This window comes from Acartia tonsa, chromosome 4 (genome assembly GCF_053477335.1).
Source record: "Acartia tonsa isolate MP-2025a chromosome 4, ASM5347733v1, whole genome shotgun sequence".
In the NCBI taxonomy this organism is placed as follows: domain Eukaryota; kingdom Metazoa; phylum Arthropoda; class Copepoda; order Calanoida; family Acartiidae; genus Acartia; species Acartia tonsa.
Window position 1 is genome coordinate 28,859,093 of NC_137263.1, and position 17,098 is coordinate 28,876,190.

A 17,098-nucleotide genomic window follows, 5' to 3' on the forward strand; every position below is an offset into this window, starting at 1 on the left:
TTATGACTGACTTTATAAAAGCAAAGTTGTTCAAAATTTTAAATAGATAATCTTTGCTTTTCTTGTCATGATTATGCGGTAACTCCTAGTGGGTGAAAATTGAACTTGAAATTTTTAAATCTAATTTTCTCAAAAACCGCTGCATTTTAGATTTTATTGAAAAGTGAAATGAAGTTACCTAACCTAGGGTAATGAAATGCACTATGTCCCAGTTTAGGTTCTGACACTAAAGTCAAAGCATCTTCGAAGGCACTGTGGACTAGGAATAAATTGAATTTTATTATAATCATATTTTCTCATGACCTAATATGCCATCTTCGTAACTAGGTTTTTATTTTGGTACATAGCAAAAGTATCATTATTTACTTTTGTTTTTAATTATTAAGTTTGAATCTTGTTATTTTACTATTTATCCGTTTCTTTTTTTCATTTAAAATAATGTTCACTTTTATTTCAGCGTATGTAGATTTCATATCATTAAGTTTTCTAATGGACTCGGATAGACAGGCAGACATTTCAAATTATAAAGTTGCTTCGCTACAAACAACTTTATGTACATTAAATATTGATTTAAGTTTCTTAAAGAAAACTCTTTATGTTAATAATAATTTCGACATTAATATTATATCATTAATGTAAAGTCAAAACTACCAGTTTAGTGATCAGTCGAGATATCATCTTTCTTTACAAAAAAAGTCATGTTTTGTTAAAAGGTTTGTTAAAAATTTTATACTTTAAAAACTTGATATGTTTTTAAGTGGTCTTTTTACCTCAAGTGTTTGTAAACTATATATTATTATCCAATTACTTGGTTTTATTATTTGTTATAAATTATTATTATGTGTAACTAAAGAATAAATATAATATATTTATACCATCTGACATAGACATCCAAGCTTTTTATAAAGAGAAGCTTTTCTATAATTACTAATCAGGGTAGGTCCGTCATTCCGTAACGAATAGCTCTTATCGCTAATTTAGGTATGTTAGAAGTGTTCTCTCGATTTCAAAATTTGGGTGGTGATTTCTGTAACAGTAAGGTGCAATTTATATAACGTAAAAACTTAACTCTATAATTGTTACCAAAATGTCCATTTAAAACATGTTGATTTTAAACTTTTTGACAGACATTTTTTATGTGATATGATTATCTTATTAAACTGATTTATTGAATACTTATTCCCAGGACAACGACAACAAAGTACATTGTAATAAGCGAAGCATCTCATTATCAAGTCCTTAAATTGTAAGCAAGTCCTTAAACAGTATCCTGATTTATTCTAATTTGCAACAAATTTACTTACAATTTTGTTTAGACTTATGCGTTTATTTTCTACTTATTCAGTTCTGACACTATACAGTTGTAAATGTTCGTATATCCTACTGTTTTAGATCATCACTTTTATGGGTGTTGTCATGCTCGGTTTTAGGTATTTTGGTATATTTCAAAAGTATAACTAGCAGAAACACAACTAGTGTACTTATATGTAATTTCCTGATAATAATTAGTGCACCAAGTTCCAGTGTTGTGGATCCGGATCCGCAAAAATCCGCATTTTTTGAGTTCAAGGATCCGGATCCGGATCCTGGGGTATAAATTTATGGGAAAATCTACCTAAATTTATATAAAATAGTCACTTACAAAGACATTCTCGTGATGAGAGCCAATCTTTAAGGTTTAGGTTCAGACTTAAAAATTAAAAGTATTTTTGACTTCGAGATTAAGGAATAAATATTTTTTGAAAAATTTGGTGATTTTATTTTTATTGTCAAGGATCCGGATCCGCACTGACCAAATTTGGAGGATCCGGATCCGCATACAATCAATGCGGATCCGCAACACTGGCACCAACTCTACAACTATCCCTTTTAATTTACAAATTACATTAGTTTTAGTTAAGATTATCTTTGTAAGATATAAAATTTATTTATTTGCTTCATCAGTTGTGTCTTTTGTTTATGCATTCTAGTACTGGGATTTGATTCCAACCCCTCTTGGTAGAATGTCCCTAGAGACTAGGGACGAAACCACTAGTTATTAAAATAGTTTTAAAATTCGTTGAAATGGAATTTGTTAGCTTTGTTGAAATCAGTAAAAACTTAATCTTATTTTCTATCTTTAATTCACATGGGGGTTAATTTATGGTTTAACTAATCTTTCTAACACCCCCATGTGGGAGAGGGAAGGGGAAGGGGTTTCACTCCTGCAGTTAATATCTGTGGGGGGCTGAGAATCTATCTATAATTAAATGTTTTTCTATAGAAAGTATTTTCACAGAAGGACAAGTCCTTTATTTGGTGTTTTTTTTTATGAATTTACATAAAAACCATGTATGCTTCAAAAATCGATAATAATAATTAGTCGTGTCCAGTCGTCTTTCACGAATAAGTTTACTCTTAGTTTAAACCATGAAAGCATCGTCTTATTGAATTTAAACCTTGCGTGGGGATAATATACTTTACTACTCTACATTTATAACCTAGTAAAAAATTTACTAAAATTTATCGGGGAAGGTAAGTTTCAAATACTATCAGTAGTTAAAATTTGAATAAAAAGTATAAGGTAAATATCAGAGATTTTTTTAAATATACATATACAAAGCTTCCCAGGAAATAATGAACCGATTGTGATGAATATTTTTAATACATTGAATATCTAAATAAAACGATAAAAAATAAACATATGAAATAATTTAAAGCCAAAATTTATTTGAATTCAAGCCATAGTGATTTGTAAGAAAACTATTTCTCCATAAAAACAATATATTATTTAAAAAGTTGTAACAAGTGTAGTTATCATTAATAATTCTATTGTACATATTTTATAAGACTATTATCAATATATTGATTTATAATAATCCTATTATTAGAAGAACGGTGGTTTCCCAAAAAGTGCTTGGCGACCACAATAACTGCCCGCAGAGTAAGGGCCCGGCCCCGCAAAGGACGTCCAAGCGGAAGGTGGGGGAGTAAAATGGTGTTTATCCCCCCCCCCCAAAAAAAAAAAGTAGTAAATTATCATATAGAGTTTTAAGTAGAACATATATTTACAAATAAAATTTATGTCACAGATAATCAACTAAATTTTTAATTTTAAAGTATGTATTAATACGTAAGGAAAATAAAAGGAATTGTTATATAAGTTAATATAAGTTATACTTTCTTAACCAATTTTTACAATTCTTGGGTTAAAAACTTTGTGTACTGTTAATAAATATTCATTTTAAAAGAGAAATATCGAAAGTTTTCTACCAAAGATTTATTATAGTTAGTTTTATCTACGAGAGGGTAATTTTGCCTATAATCATCTGGGATGTTCATCAATTTCTCGTCAATTGTCTTGTCCTTATGATCCCTGAATAACACCTTTAAAGTTCGCAAGAAACAAATGTAATTACTAACAAAGGTTTTAAGCACCCCAGGTAAATGGGAACTAGAATTATCAAGCGATCATCTTTCTCAAAATGCAGCGCTTAATTTTTTTACATTTAATTAAATTCTGATATTGGGACATATAAATGAGCTAAAGAATTAATAACATCAACACTCTGAATAGCTAGTTTAACCAATCCTCTACATTTTTAAAAATAATAAACGAGTTTTACCTCCTTCAAAACAACAACAAAATTGTTGCAAGTTTGCAAAATAAAATATTTTGGTAAAATGGTTCACATTATTGCATTTAATATCATACATATATAAATAACACTCCCAATCATGCAATATTGATATCAACGTGTTGCCCTTTTTTCACCCCTTAAATAATGAAAACCCCCATGAAATACGCCAATGTAAAATGTTTGTAATAAGAAAGGCTGCAATGAAATGACTGCAGTACAAAATTAGCAAACTTTGCAAACTAAAAAACAAGGATGGCAACACCGTGAATAAAGCGAATTTTAACTAAAATCAGACTGACACACGATCATTGACAAATATCAGAAAGAGAGAGGGGACAATAACGTTTTCTTGTTCGTTGGCTTATAAACTTTGGAGACTTGAGAATTTTGATTGGTTGGTTTATTAAGTTGAGTGTTTAATCGTTTTAGCCAGTAATTTTATTCTACAGAAGTGGTAATTTTGTATATCATCGTTGGTAATTTACATAACTTTTTCGGCCCTTATTTTTTAGATCCCTGGACAAATATGAAGTAACAATATCTACAAGTCTAAATAAAAATTCCGTGTAAAAATACTTGATAAATAAGTTCATATATACATTTTAAGACTTTATTATAGAAATGTATAGCAGATCGTCCTAGAAATCATTATTCCAAAGAATCTGATAAGTGTATCTTTAAAAAAATTGTTTCAAAATCATTATATTTAAAATGGACCTACGGACTTTCTGGTAATGATTAGAGGACCTCAGTTTTGGTTAGTGTTCGAGCATAAGTGGAAGTGCCCAAAAATCTAGTCTACAAAATGGGTAATTTTGTTATCATTGCAGATGTTAATGAATTCACTAGTTATCCTTAAAGATCCCTAAATAAATGAGAGATCGTAACTCAACAGCATTTCCATTATCCTTGTTTATGCAAAGAATTAAGGAAGGAACTCTGTGAATTATGTTGCAATTATTGCTTGTTCAATTCTTATTTTTTTCCATCTTTAGCTTGTTTTAATTTAAGAAAATGACATAAGCTTGGAAACCTAATAGGTTATTTAGTTAAATATCTTATTCATTACTTGTGTAACTTCTGTATTTGAATTACAAAGAAAGCAGAAAAAGAACTTAACTTAAATAGTCTAAAACCATCCCAGGACCTAGTAGAAGATTCCATAACTGGTTCAGAAGTTATTGAAATCTTTAGCTACAGACAAAAACAACCTCATTACTTTTTATAATACCAAGACACAGTGGCGTGCGAACCGAACGGGCAATTACTCCCCCGAAGGCCCCTCCAAGCCACTGTTACCCCTGAAAGTTGAAAAATAATACTGATATGTCATATAAGAAAACCTTAAATAAAAGCTAGGTTGTAACATAATTTTATATTTATTTATAATTATTCATAATAAAACTGCAGCAACACAAAAATAATAATTATTACATATAAATATATTATTAAAACAAGATTCAACTACCAGTAAGGCGACTGTTGGCGGTTAAACTGCATTAAAAGATGTATAGAAACTACACATTATAATTCTTGTGGAAACGTTTGGTACATTTATTAATTATGATTTATTAAAAAGCTGGTATGATAAGTACTAGAGGATAGAAAAACATCTAGCACAACAAATTACATAAAATGTATATAAAAGCATTTGAGAGATCTAGTAGGTTATTAACTAAGGACATTTAAAAGAAAAAGAAAAATCACTAAATGTCCAAAATTTCTATGAAATTCTATGGTGCATGACTGAGAACTAATTTTTTGTGATATATAAAAAATCGATTCATTCCATAAATTTCTTGGGATAAATTTATTTTTGTCCTGGCAAATAAAATTTTAATTTCATATAAATTAATTATTTCTTTGGTTCAACTGAATTTGTTTACTGTGTACACACACAGTGAACATATTTTGTGCAATGTTCAATAAAATAAAAATCAAGAAGGGTTAAACCAGAAAATATCTGTGGTACGTTTACCAGAAACCAGAGGACGCACCGCCGGGTGGAGCTCTCACACGAACAGAACTGCGAGCAGAGGAGGCGCGAGAAGCATTGTCGAAATCTGGAGAGTCTGGGTGCGAGGTTAGGTCCACGCTGGACCGCTGCTGATTCGACACTTTCTCCTCAACGGGTTCTGGCGGAGGCATCTCCTCGGCTGTTGCACCGTTTGTCATAGGTAAATCCATCGGTGTCCTCTGCACAGCGCGTATTGGCTGGCTCTCTTTCTGTACGCGGATTTTCTCATACAGATCAGCGTTGAACGGCTCTAGCTCTCTGTACAAACCAAATCCCTGCATGGGTCTGAATATATCCTGATCTTTAACAAGCCTGCCACGGCACAGAACATACTCGGGCGCTCCCTGCACTTCGATTCCCTCGTAAATACTCTGGTCGCACTTTGACATGTGCTCTGCCTTGCCCAGGGTCTTGCTAGCCTCAGGATCCCAGATGACGAGGTCAGCATCGGCACCAACCTCAATGACACCCTTCTGGGGATAAGCGTTGATAAGCTTGGCAGGCTGAGTTGATACGAGGGAAACAAACTTGGACTTGGAGATTTTACCGGTGAGAACTCCTTTAGTCCACAGCAAGGAAAGTCTCTCCTCAATACCTGTAAAAAATAATTTATATTAATTTTTACTTTAAATTTTTAATCTAAAAATAGGGTCAAGAGTTAGTTTAGTTTATAAAAAAAAACTACAAATAACTTGAAATAAAAAATGTAGAAAGTAGAAAAAGGTAATCAATTAAAGTAAACTAGTTTTTAAAGCCCTCTTGACTGGCATTAATATGAAATATATATGTGTGCAGGAAAAAATATATTAACTATTCTGACCTGGAACACCCTTAGGAATCATCTTAAAATTTGTAGCGCCCAGAGCTTTCTGTTTGCTGTTGTAGGGTCTGTGCTGGCTCGCAATCACTTCCAGACTTCCATCTGCAGCACTTGTCAACAAATTGGCAGTTTCCCCCTCCCTTAGAGGTGGTGTACACACATAGGACGCACTGTGCACCCAGGACTGGTTCCAATAGTTGCTGCCGTCAGCAACCAAACCAGCCGGCGTCACCTCTCCCACAACTATGTATCCCTTCTCCTTGCGGCGCCGTATAATATCAGCAGCAGCTCCAGACATCACGCTGGTTACATACAGCGGACACTCGGCGGCGTTTGCTAGAACACAGCCGCGCATAACGGCCTCAGTCTGTGCCTCCTCAGGGTGGGACATGGCGTGACCTTCAGGACCATCCACACCAGCGCTTATTATCTTGTTCTCACTTTCCTACACAGAATTTCAATAAAATAATTACAATTCAACAGTATGCATGAAATCCTTATTTAGTAGCAGGATGTCTATGAGTCTGTCTGTCTGTCTTTACCGAAGGATCTCGTTAATTCATAATAGGTCCTGGGAAGGTTTATAACTATTTCTGGGGAGGGTACCGCCATCCTACAAAGAAATAAATGATTTTTTCCTTTAATTTTTAAAATGGGGGGGGGGTTATTTTTTCATTTTAGGGGTTAGGGGTGTCCTATCACCCAAGAAAAAAAAGCTTAAAACCACCGCAGGTCAAGTAGCTACATACTCTAACGAGATAAGCCCAATCGATTCAGGTAGTGCTGAGTTCTTAAGCTTCAGACGGACACAGAGATAAACGGACAGCCATACTTTGTATTATAGAACAGTGTAAGAAAGTATTACGTTCGGATGTGCGAACATACATTAATTCTAGAGCAGCTGTGCGTATAATAATCAGGAATTTATCCCCAGACGACAATATTTCTTGTAATTTCTGCATTGTCTATAATCCTGCATTTCAACAATAAAATTATATCCAATCCAGAAAAAAACTATTCAACAAAATATAATTTGACCTAAATGTATTTCATATTCTATAATAAGGAAGATATGAGTCGAGTGGTCTGTTTGTTTTAACTCAACTTCAGAAAAATTTATTTCAGTTATCTCGTTTTTTTATGTTTTTTTTATCTATAATACTAAGTAGCTTGATGTCTGTCTGTCTGTCCGCCCGTCCGTCTGAAGCTTAAGATCTCGGTAACCACTGAACCGATTGGATTCTACTCTTCAGGGTATATAACTATCGGTCCTGTGGTGGTTTTAAGCTATTTTCTTGGGGGGGGGGGACACCCCCAACCCCCCAAAAAATGATAATTTCCCCCCCTAATTTTTTTTGCAGAAGATTTCCTTGGTCCTTTTACGAATTTCGCCTAATCACCTCTTAGGGCAAAGCCCCTAGAGGCTAGGGGCGAAGCCGCTAGTGGGAATCATATTGTATCTCCCAATATATTTTATTGATTTCTTTATAAAGTAATTCTTACTTGAATAATAGCTCCGTTTTCAGCATACAACATTGCCAGACCTCCCAGTCCAGAAATCTTATCCATGGCAGCCATCATCTCCTTGTCGGTCAACTTGTGCTCGCCAGCCATGTCAATCTGGAAGGTGTTAATGCCCACCTCAGGAGTGACAAGGTCCTCCAGTTGGTCCAGATTTGTGCCACCTAAAAATGTAATACAAGAACAAATCTAGTTTTCATAAAAAAAAAACTGGTGGATTTTTTAAATGAAAATTTACTGTCTTTTCGTTTAGAGGCGTCTGGAAGAACCATTCTTCTAGTCATTATATAGCCAAAATTAAATCAGCCATCCGTTTGTACGCAGACGGGCGTACAAACGGATGGACATACAAACGGAGGGCGGACGTCAGGAATGTCCTGGATTGATTAGGCTTGGTAAGAAGATAAAAAAGTAGAAAGAACCATTCTGCTAGCACTACAATAACAAACGTTAGATTGATAACTTACTTAAGACGGACGGAATTAAGCTTTGTCATATTTTTAAAGAAAGATATGGCAATTTTCAAGTCACTTCGACGTATAAAACTTCTATTTAAACCTTAAAGAATAAAGTTACTCAAGAAACATACTGTCTGATTCCACCAATAGGAGAATATTAAAGTAACATACAAGAGATCTCATTATTTGAAATTGTGTACACATTTTGTTACGTATAGACATATTTTTTTCATTTTGTTAGTATAATTAGTCGGCTATATATTGTCACATATTTTAGGATTAAGCTTTTCCTGGGTAAATTCATTCGTGTAAAAATAATTCCCTCGAATAATTTGAAGCATATAACAAAACATATATTAAGTTAGTTGTAAAATTCTTTTAATAAAGTTAGCTTTCTAAAAATTATATCGTCGAATAAATTCGTCTAAAGTTCCGTCGCCCGTATCTAGTACATAACAAAAAGTAAACAAAAGATCTGTCTGCAAAAATTCTCTTTTCAATTTTGACAAAAAATGATATTTTGATATATAATGTCTTTTTCTTTAAGTTTTCATTCCCATCTCTGGGTTGCAAATCCTCTCTACAATTAGTACGTAGTGCTAAAGACTGTCGAAGAACTGGTGGCAACCACCAGGTCGAACCTAACATATCTGAGCAGCGTTGACAGATGGTCATTGTGAGTTATAAACAGGGATAAGGGATGGGAAACGTAGGAAAATATTATTTCAGGCCTATTTCAAGCCTAGGGCTAATAAACCAGTTTTGGGATGGAGCAGTGGTTCGTTATAAACGCTAATGAAAAACGCTGTGTGTGTGTGTGTAGATAAAGTATAGAATCAAATTCAGGTAGCTAGTTTAAAGTAAAAAACATAACTTTTTATAAACTTATATATAAATGGCTTTTGTTAAAATGAAGTTTTTTCTCTCTTAAAATTTTTTTATCTTTTACTTTGGTAATTTAAACTGTCAGAAAGCTATCGTTGGGTTTCCCTCAGACAGATTTTAGTTTGTATTATTTGCATTTTTATTAATGAGTAAAAATTTTATTTGAAAATTTGATTGCTAATTAAAATTCAAAATAAATAAATTAATATGCACTTGGGTAACATTCTATCAAGTTCTTTGGATACTATTATGTAATAATAGATTTGTACTGTGTTGTATTGTACAAATATTAGGGTTAAGGTGTTGTATCAATTCCGTATTAAATTTTTAAAATTCTAAGTACAACATCTAATTTATAAACTATCAAATGAAAATTCGTAGCTACCTTCTTTCCAAAAAATAATCCCATTATTTTTGTTTTTTCTATATGGCCCTTTTTTAATGTTTAACTCTAAGCAGATTTAATAATTAAGCTAATGTGATCTAACACCATTTATATTTATTTTTTAGTAGCAGACAAATCATTATTTTTTCTAGAATTGTCTGCTTCTAAAATTTCCGCCAATTGGTGATTGGTTGATACAAAACAGGCTGATTCTTACTGGTTTAGAGCGATAGCTAATTGGGAGCGTCCGCCAGTTTGATAGGAATTTGTAATAGTTGCAATATCCCTTTAGAATCTAGGCCGGGACCTAATTAATGGCCAGGTTTCCTATCCCTTATCCCTGGTTATAAAGTAGATGCGATTTAGTCATTAAGTATAATATTAGCCCACCCCCCCTTCTTATAATGCCAAAAAATTTTGGTATGCTTACGGCATATATGTATATTTATATCAACTATATAAACTTAATCCTGGCTACCATAATATTGACAACATACTAAAACTATAACTACATACGTCATCTTTTGATAGGGGAATAGCATCAGAGAAAAAAAACGTTTCACCAAGGAATTTGATTGTGGAAGCCGGATGGAAAAAATGGCAAGTCCTATTTATAGAGTAACTACACTAGTTAAAATTGCGTGTAATTGTGTTTGCTGTAATTTAATTGTTCTGAATACACAAATTATATTGAAACGTTTGTTCAAAACACATTCATTTTATTTCAGTTAACAAGGACAAAGATGACCAATAGGCGTATAAACATTAGAACAGGGGATATAATTTGGTATAAAAACATTACAACACTGTAAAAATAAAAATATACTTTCTATTAGCTATAATTTATGCAAGCTAAGAACTGTAAAAGATAATGCTAAAATAAAAATGTCATAACTACTAACATTTTTAAAACCATATTAACTAAAATTGTTTCTTTCTCTTCGCATAATTGGTTGAGGAGCGTGATAGTTCTAAATTCTCCATGATCCCATGAGAGTAAACATACTAATATTTTTTAGTTTTATCATTTAAAATTTAAATTTAAAGTAAAAAGAGTAATAGTATTAAAGATTATCCAAATTATTTTAGTTGTGATGTATACGTTAATTAAAAGTGTGAATTTGGTCTTGTCACGTTTTATTTGAATGCCATTTGGCCAATCATTTCTTTGGAAATTAAGGCACCACAGTTCTCCTTAAGATAATAAAAACTTTTATTTTCTTCGTGTATTATGATGGATAAGCGAATTTATTTAAAATAAAAATTGGTATTTTAATAGCGTGAATTGTTAGAAATTTGATATTTTCTTGTGGCATTGTTTAAAACTGCTATTCCAAAAGAAGTCACATCACATTTTCTTTGCATTAAAGCTTAATAATCAAATTATTAAAAATTATAACCAGATAAAATACTTAAATTTTGATAAATTCATCTCATTGAAAGTTTCTATAAAATATCTTTTATTAAGGAGTACAGTTATTAACTTGGATTACAGATGGTTTAAAAACACGAATTTTTAAACTGTTTTACTTTAAGTTACATTATTCTTCGTGCTAAAGTAAGTTACTAATATTTTGTAATAGAGCATGACCGATGCAATGGTTCAACATTTTTTAGGGCGCTTCTTTCAAAAACCAGGAAGGTTTTATGCTATTGTGTACAAAATGCATAAACACCTTGTTTAAAAAAAAACAATTGTAATCTTATATCAAAATTAAAAGAAAGGTAGGTATTTTGGGCAGTATAGACTAAAAAGATATATTATATACTCAAAATATTGGAAACAGCTACACTTAATAGTTATTTGACAATGAAAAAAGTTTTCACATCCTCTTAAAAAGTAAAAGTAGAATTGGTGTATCCATCAAAGATTTTTTAATTTTGAATTCAATATCTGTGTATCCGTGGTGTGACCACAGTATGGCGAGGTCATAATAAAAAGCTGACCACAATACAATTTTAATTTAACCCACATTCAATTGACAATTTTTCAAAAGTGAAGCTTTTCTAAACTTAGGGTCGTCCCAAACATCCGTCTATAAAAGATAGCTCTAATCGATAATTAAAAATGTAAGAATTGTAAGAAATTCAATGTTGGCTTTGTGATTTCAGTAACAATTAGGTGATATTTAGAAGGCAAAGCTGCTCCATAATCTAACAATACAATTTCGACAACAATAAGTATGCTTTATATTAGCAATTTTCCTGCAAATTCTTTCAGGATTCTATGTATTATTCTTTTTCTTTAAGGTTTGCTACTCTATAATTGTTATTTTATATTTGTCCGTCTGTTTGTATTTGCATCTTCTCTTCATTATTGTCATCATTCAATTTTTTTAATCTTAAAGCTTTTTTTTTTTCTCTGCCCCTTTGCAAAATATCCTAAGACTAAACAGAAAGTAAAAGAAGGACAATATTACCAAAAAAACTTGTGTTTCAATTGTGACGTCTTTCGACAAAACAAAAACACAAAAAAAAGTTATCATTAACTATTCGTCTGTACATGTTTTAAAGTTTTACCTGATATTTGCATTTTCAGAGCATAATCACAACACACTTTATCATCCGCCCACTTCCTCCACTTGGCAAATGCCTCCATGGGAGATTCTGACTGTCCAGGTACAACCATATCCATGATCATGGTGGTACCGCCAGCAAGGGCTGCTTTACTCCCCTGATAGAAATCATCAATGGTCTGGGTTCCATACCCAGGACGCTGGAGATGAACATTGATATCGACACCTCCAGGGAAGATGTACTTGCCAGTTGCGTCTATAACTCTGGTACCACCAGGTATGATGAGATGATTGCCGACCATGCGGACAGTAGAATCTTCGATGTAGACGTCCGCCTGCTGTTCGCCGTCAGCGTTGATGACTGTCCCATTCTTAAATATTTAAACTATGAGATGTCAAATAACAATTTAAGTAACAAAATAAAATATAAAAAAAACTTTTTATCTGTGTTTAGATTAAAGTTAAATAAATAATATAAAATTATTTACAACGCTACATAAAATACAAAACAATCAAGAATAAAACTTAATTTTCAGATCCCTGTAACTAGTAATATTTTTAGAATTATAAATAGAATTTTTGTAAATTAGTTATCATAGAAACAGAGAAAAGGGTGAAAAAGTCAAACGTAAATAAAGATATAAATTTAAATTCAATAGACCTGCTTTTGATAAGCTAATGCAAATTTGTTTACAATCAAATGCAGGTAATGATTTTTGATTACGAGGTCAACACAATAATTTTATCACAAAATCAGTAAAAAATTATAAGGATAATTTTTAATTTCTTGTACATACTTGGGTTATAAGTAATGAATAAGAAATAAATTATTACCTTGATAAGTATACGGTTTTGAGCACTTTGAAGGTGTATTGGAACTCTTTTGACCGGTGTCACCATTGTTATTAATTATCAATAACTAACTTATAATTCTAGACACAACTGAAGCTGTCACTAATAACACCGTCGGGAGTGGTGTTGACTAACTTGACGCTGAATACAAACCGCACGCAACAAGAACTGACGAGGACTGTTCACCGAATAGTGTATGGCAGACGAGACGGCAGCGACTCCTCTTGTTGTTGAACAATGTTGGATTTGGAAGAATTGAATGATGTAAAATCCTATTCAGTGCGGATCTGTAGCATTTAGTGAGGGAAAGGAAAGACGAATGAGGATGGGGAGAGGGTTGTCTGCAATAAAACAGCGGCCGTGTCTAAAAAATAAAAGGGGGGGGGGGAAAGATTAACTTGTTAGGAATGCAATAGGGTAGGAACCAAAATACACACTTCCCCGACACACAACCCTCTTCTCTCAATCAATAAAATGGGGAGATTAATTTGGGGATATTGCGAAAGAGGAATATATCTATCTAACCATACCGCGGGAGGGAAGGAGAATGTCGTGAGAGGGAAGAGAAAAATGCAGTGTAGGGTGACATGGGGTGGGGTGGGGTCAGGGTGGAGGAAGCGAGCTTTCTTTTAGTTACCTCCCCTCCTTTCTTTTTATGTTTCCACCCGGCAAATAAAACAAATGAATATTTATTTGAATCAAAAATATTCATTTTCATGTAAATGAATAAAATTTGCTTGTAATCTAGCATAATCTAAAAATAACAAGATTCACTTCCATCATTGATATAAAATTAGGGTCAAGATAATAGTTTTCCACTTTTAGATAATTTTGAATTAATATTTACATAATTCTTTTGGAGTGCAGCTACTCTAAATATATAGGGTCTGTATGTAGACCTCCCATGCATCTCTACGTTCATTCTTACTTACTTTGACTGCATCTTTTTTATACGTTTTTATACTTTTAGGGTCGGTCTAACTGCTTGTATGTCCGTAACTTATAGTACTTGTCGATAATTTAGGCAAATCAGTATTCTTCGATAAATTTTAAACTTTGCATGACGATTCCTGTAACAGTTAAGTACAATTTAGAAAGTAGAAACTTTTTTAAAATGATTTTTTGACAGTTTGAATGCAATTTTTTACATGATATAATCATCCGATTCCTTTGATTTTTCAAATACAGATTACTAGGTCGATTAGGTATATTGTTACCAGAGAAACATCTCTATAATAGAATAAAGTCTTAAATTGAAAGTTTGTATTTGCATCCTTTTTTTAGATAATTTAAAAGCATACCTAAGTTTCTTGAATTACATTTGTAAAGTTAGGTTTTGGAAATTAATTAATTTCTGAAAAAGTTAATGTAAGACCATTTACTAACTATTCCTTAAGCTATATATTAATTCATAAAAATTAAAAGGTAAACGTTCCAATTTTTCACTAATACTTTCAATATTAATGTTGGCTGCGCTAAGCATTTATATTTCTGCCCTCGATGCTGTGAAAAATTTGTATTCTCATGATTAACTCAATGTCAAGGAAAAAGGAGAACAAAATTACAAAATAATCATTGTCAATAACGTAGAAAATTTAAAATTTTTAAAATCATTTGCATCATTGAAATACAAATATCCTTTTAGTGATTTATCTACTTTCTTACTTACTTAGTTATTTTGCCATAAACCAAATAAAATTTAATTACTCCTTGTATTAAGTGCAAGATGGTGGGAGGGGTTTTATTTGTTTATGTGATGTAACATTCAAGGGAGATATGAAATGTCATATTTTTATGTCAACCAAATGGCTCTAATAAAAAGTGGTCGTAGCTGACAGAATCGTAATGTCATTTCTGGTTTTTTTTTATATTTAAATATTGACTTTGAATAAATAGTGTTGGTATAATATGGTCATGGCTGACAAAATAGCGACACATAGTCCTATGACTTCTTACTTATGTTGACATAATAACCACACAATATTTTAAGGATGTATGTGTAGATAAGATATTTACAAATAGGAAAGGTACAACTAAATCGGAAAAAAATACCTTCACACAAAAAAACCTTACTACTTTATACTTTAGGATTAAGTTATTTCACATTACACATAAGCATACAGAATCATTTTTGGAGAAAGAAAAAAAATATGGGCTTTTTTTGCAACGAACAAGAACAAACATTTTATTTTTGCATTCCGACAGTTTCTCTTATAAAGATATTTTAGCGGGTTTTTTTTCTGGTTCACCATGTGTAATGTATTTAAATACTGTATTAGCCCGGCCCTGTTCATTATATTTATATTTCATGTTTTCATTTTCAGTAGATTTATCATTAGAAACATTGCCAATCATTCTTGCGGTAAACGAGATCTTAAGTTTAATCCGGAGAGATTGATAAACATTGAAAGCTGAACAGGTCTATTGTAACTTATGCTATTGTCTTGAGAAATTATTTAAGTCTGGTCTATGTCAATAATCTTACATTGTAATGCAAGTTCTAATACTATTAGAACATTTTTAAGAATTGTGGTTTGTAGCTACTCTAAAATTATTAAATGTATATATTTCCGTCTGTCCTCCAGTCCGTCTAGAAATTGCGCGTGAATAAACCTGGAATAAACCCCATATTGATGCATCCATTCTGTAACTCAATTAGTTAGTCTTGCTGATGCTCCAAAATTGTAAATGTGTTTTCTACTTTTAAATGGTTTCATCCTCGTTTTTATTTTATGTTTATTGTGCAATTAACGCATAAAAATATTTTTTAATTGTTATTTTTTTTAAATTAAAAAGGCTTTGCCTTTAACAAGATTATGTACAGTTATCCCAATATAAGTTGCATGTGTATATGTTGAGGAAACAAGACAAGGAAGGGGTTTTAAAATGCAGATCTTAGAAAATGGGGGAATAGAAAGATATACTTCCTTCAATTTTTAATTCAGCCATAGACTAACTATTTTTTAAAACGCATCTTCTCTATCACTATCACTTATCTTGATATTTTACAAATATTATAAGACCCAATTTTTTCACTTTTCTCTCGTATGTTTTACATTGAAATTTTTGAAAATACAAAAATTTCTGTCAATTATAATTAATCTCTGTAAAGATCACGTCTTCTGACTTCCTTCATTACAAATATTTAGATTGTGAAAGCTGATACACGCTGTGGCTGTCAGTCTGTCTGTCTGTTGGCTCAGTTTTATACACTTTACATTTTAACCTTTCCCTCAACTCTCTCTTTCTTTCTGATTATTTTTCTCGCTCAGATTTGAAGAAAATGTGTTGTGAAATGCGTGGCGAGCGTCTTTATGCAATATGTTTCCATTAGCCTTGTTCACAATTTTTTTTACAAGCAAAGCATTTCTAAAATAAATGTGTGTACAAATTGGTCTGCAACTAATTGCTCTTGCCATAAATCTATAAACTTATTGAACTAGTTTTATTTATTTCCAACCTTTCATGAGGATTCCTGTAACAATCTAGAATATTTTTTAAAGCTTTGCAACTTTATGATTATTACTAGTAGCTTCGCCCCTAGCCTCAAGGGACTTTCCCCCAATTGGTAATAAAAAATTAATTACCTGCCTTAAAAAAAATTGTGAGAGTTTTTTTTCCCACCACCAAAGAAAACAGCTTAAAACCCAGGACAAGTAGATATATTCCGTGAAGAGTGAAGTGGTTACCGAGATCTTAAGGGACAGGCGGACGGACGGGCGGATAGACAGACATCATATTACTTTGTATTATAGAAGATTATCAGTAGTTTCGTACGTCTATTTTAAATATGTTGACTTGCTTTTGGTCATATAAACTATTCTTAGGATAATATAACAAGTGAATGTTTTTTTTTTTAAAGTTTCGTTTGTGGTAAATTACCAAAAATTATTATTTTTAAAAAAATTTAAGCATTGCTATTTTCACGAACATGAAAATGTATATACACACATGAATATTTTATGCAGCGAATTCGCATTATCTGTCCGTCCGTTTAGTCCGTAATGTCATTGGGGAAATGTGA

General features: G+C 32.1%; 1 protein-coding gene across 1 annotated transcript; it reads right to left on the reverse strand.

The window, feature by feature from the left end:
- Positions 1 to 4,980: 4,980 nt before the first annotated feature.
- Positions 4,981 to 16,205, reverse strand: LOC145316671 (dihydropyrimidinase-related protein 3-like). Its single transcript, XM_080157338.1, has 5 exons — positions 13,057 to 16,205; positions 12,227 to 12,593; positions 7,961 to 8,142; positions 6,458 to 6,902; positions 4,981 to 6,232 (listed from the first exon to the last, which is right to left on the reverse strand). Exons 1-5 carry the CDS (start codon positions 13,120 to 13,122, stop codon positions 5,595 to 5,597), a joined length of 1,698 nt encoding a protein of 565 aa, XP_080013464.1. The 5' UTR covers positions 13,123 to 16,205; the 3' UTR covers positions 4,981 to 5,594.
- Positions 16,206 to 17,098: the final 893 nt, after the last annotated feature.

Excerpts from the sequence above, each read along its gene's own strand:
- LOC145316671 (XM_080157338.1), bottom strand. The coding sequence starts at position 13,122 with ATGGTGACACCGGTCAAAAGAGTTCCAATACACCTTCAAAGTGCTCAA. Across the intron at positions 6,903-7,960 it reads AAAACGGAGCTATTATTCAA|GAAAGTGAGAACAAGATAAT; the intron begins GTAAGAATTACT and ends AATTCTGTGTAG. Across the intron at positions 6,233-6,457 it reads GATTCCTAAGGGTGTTCCAG|GTATTGAGGAGAGACTTTCC; the intron begins GTCAGAATAGTT and ends TATTTTTTACAG.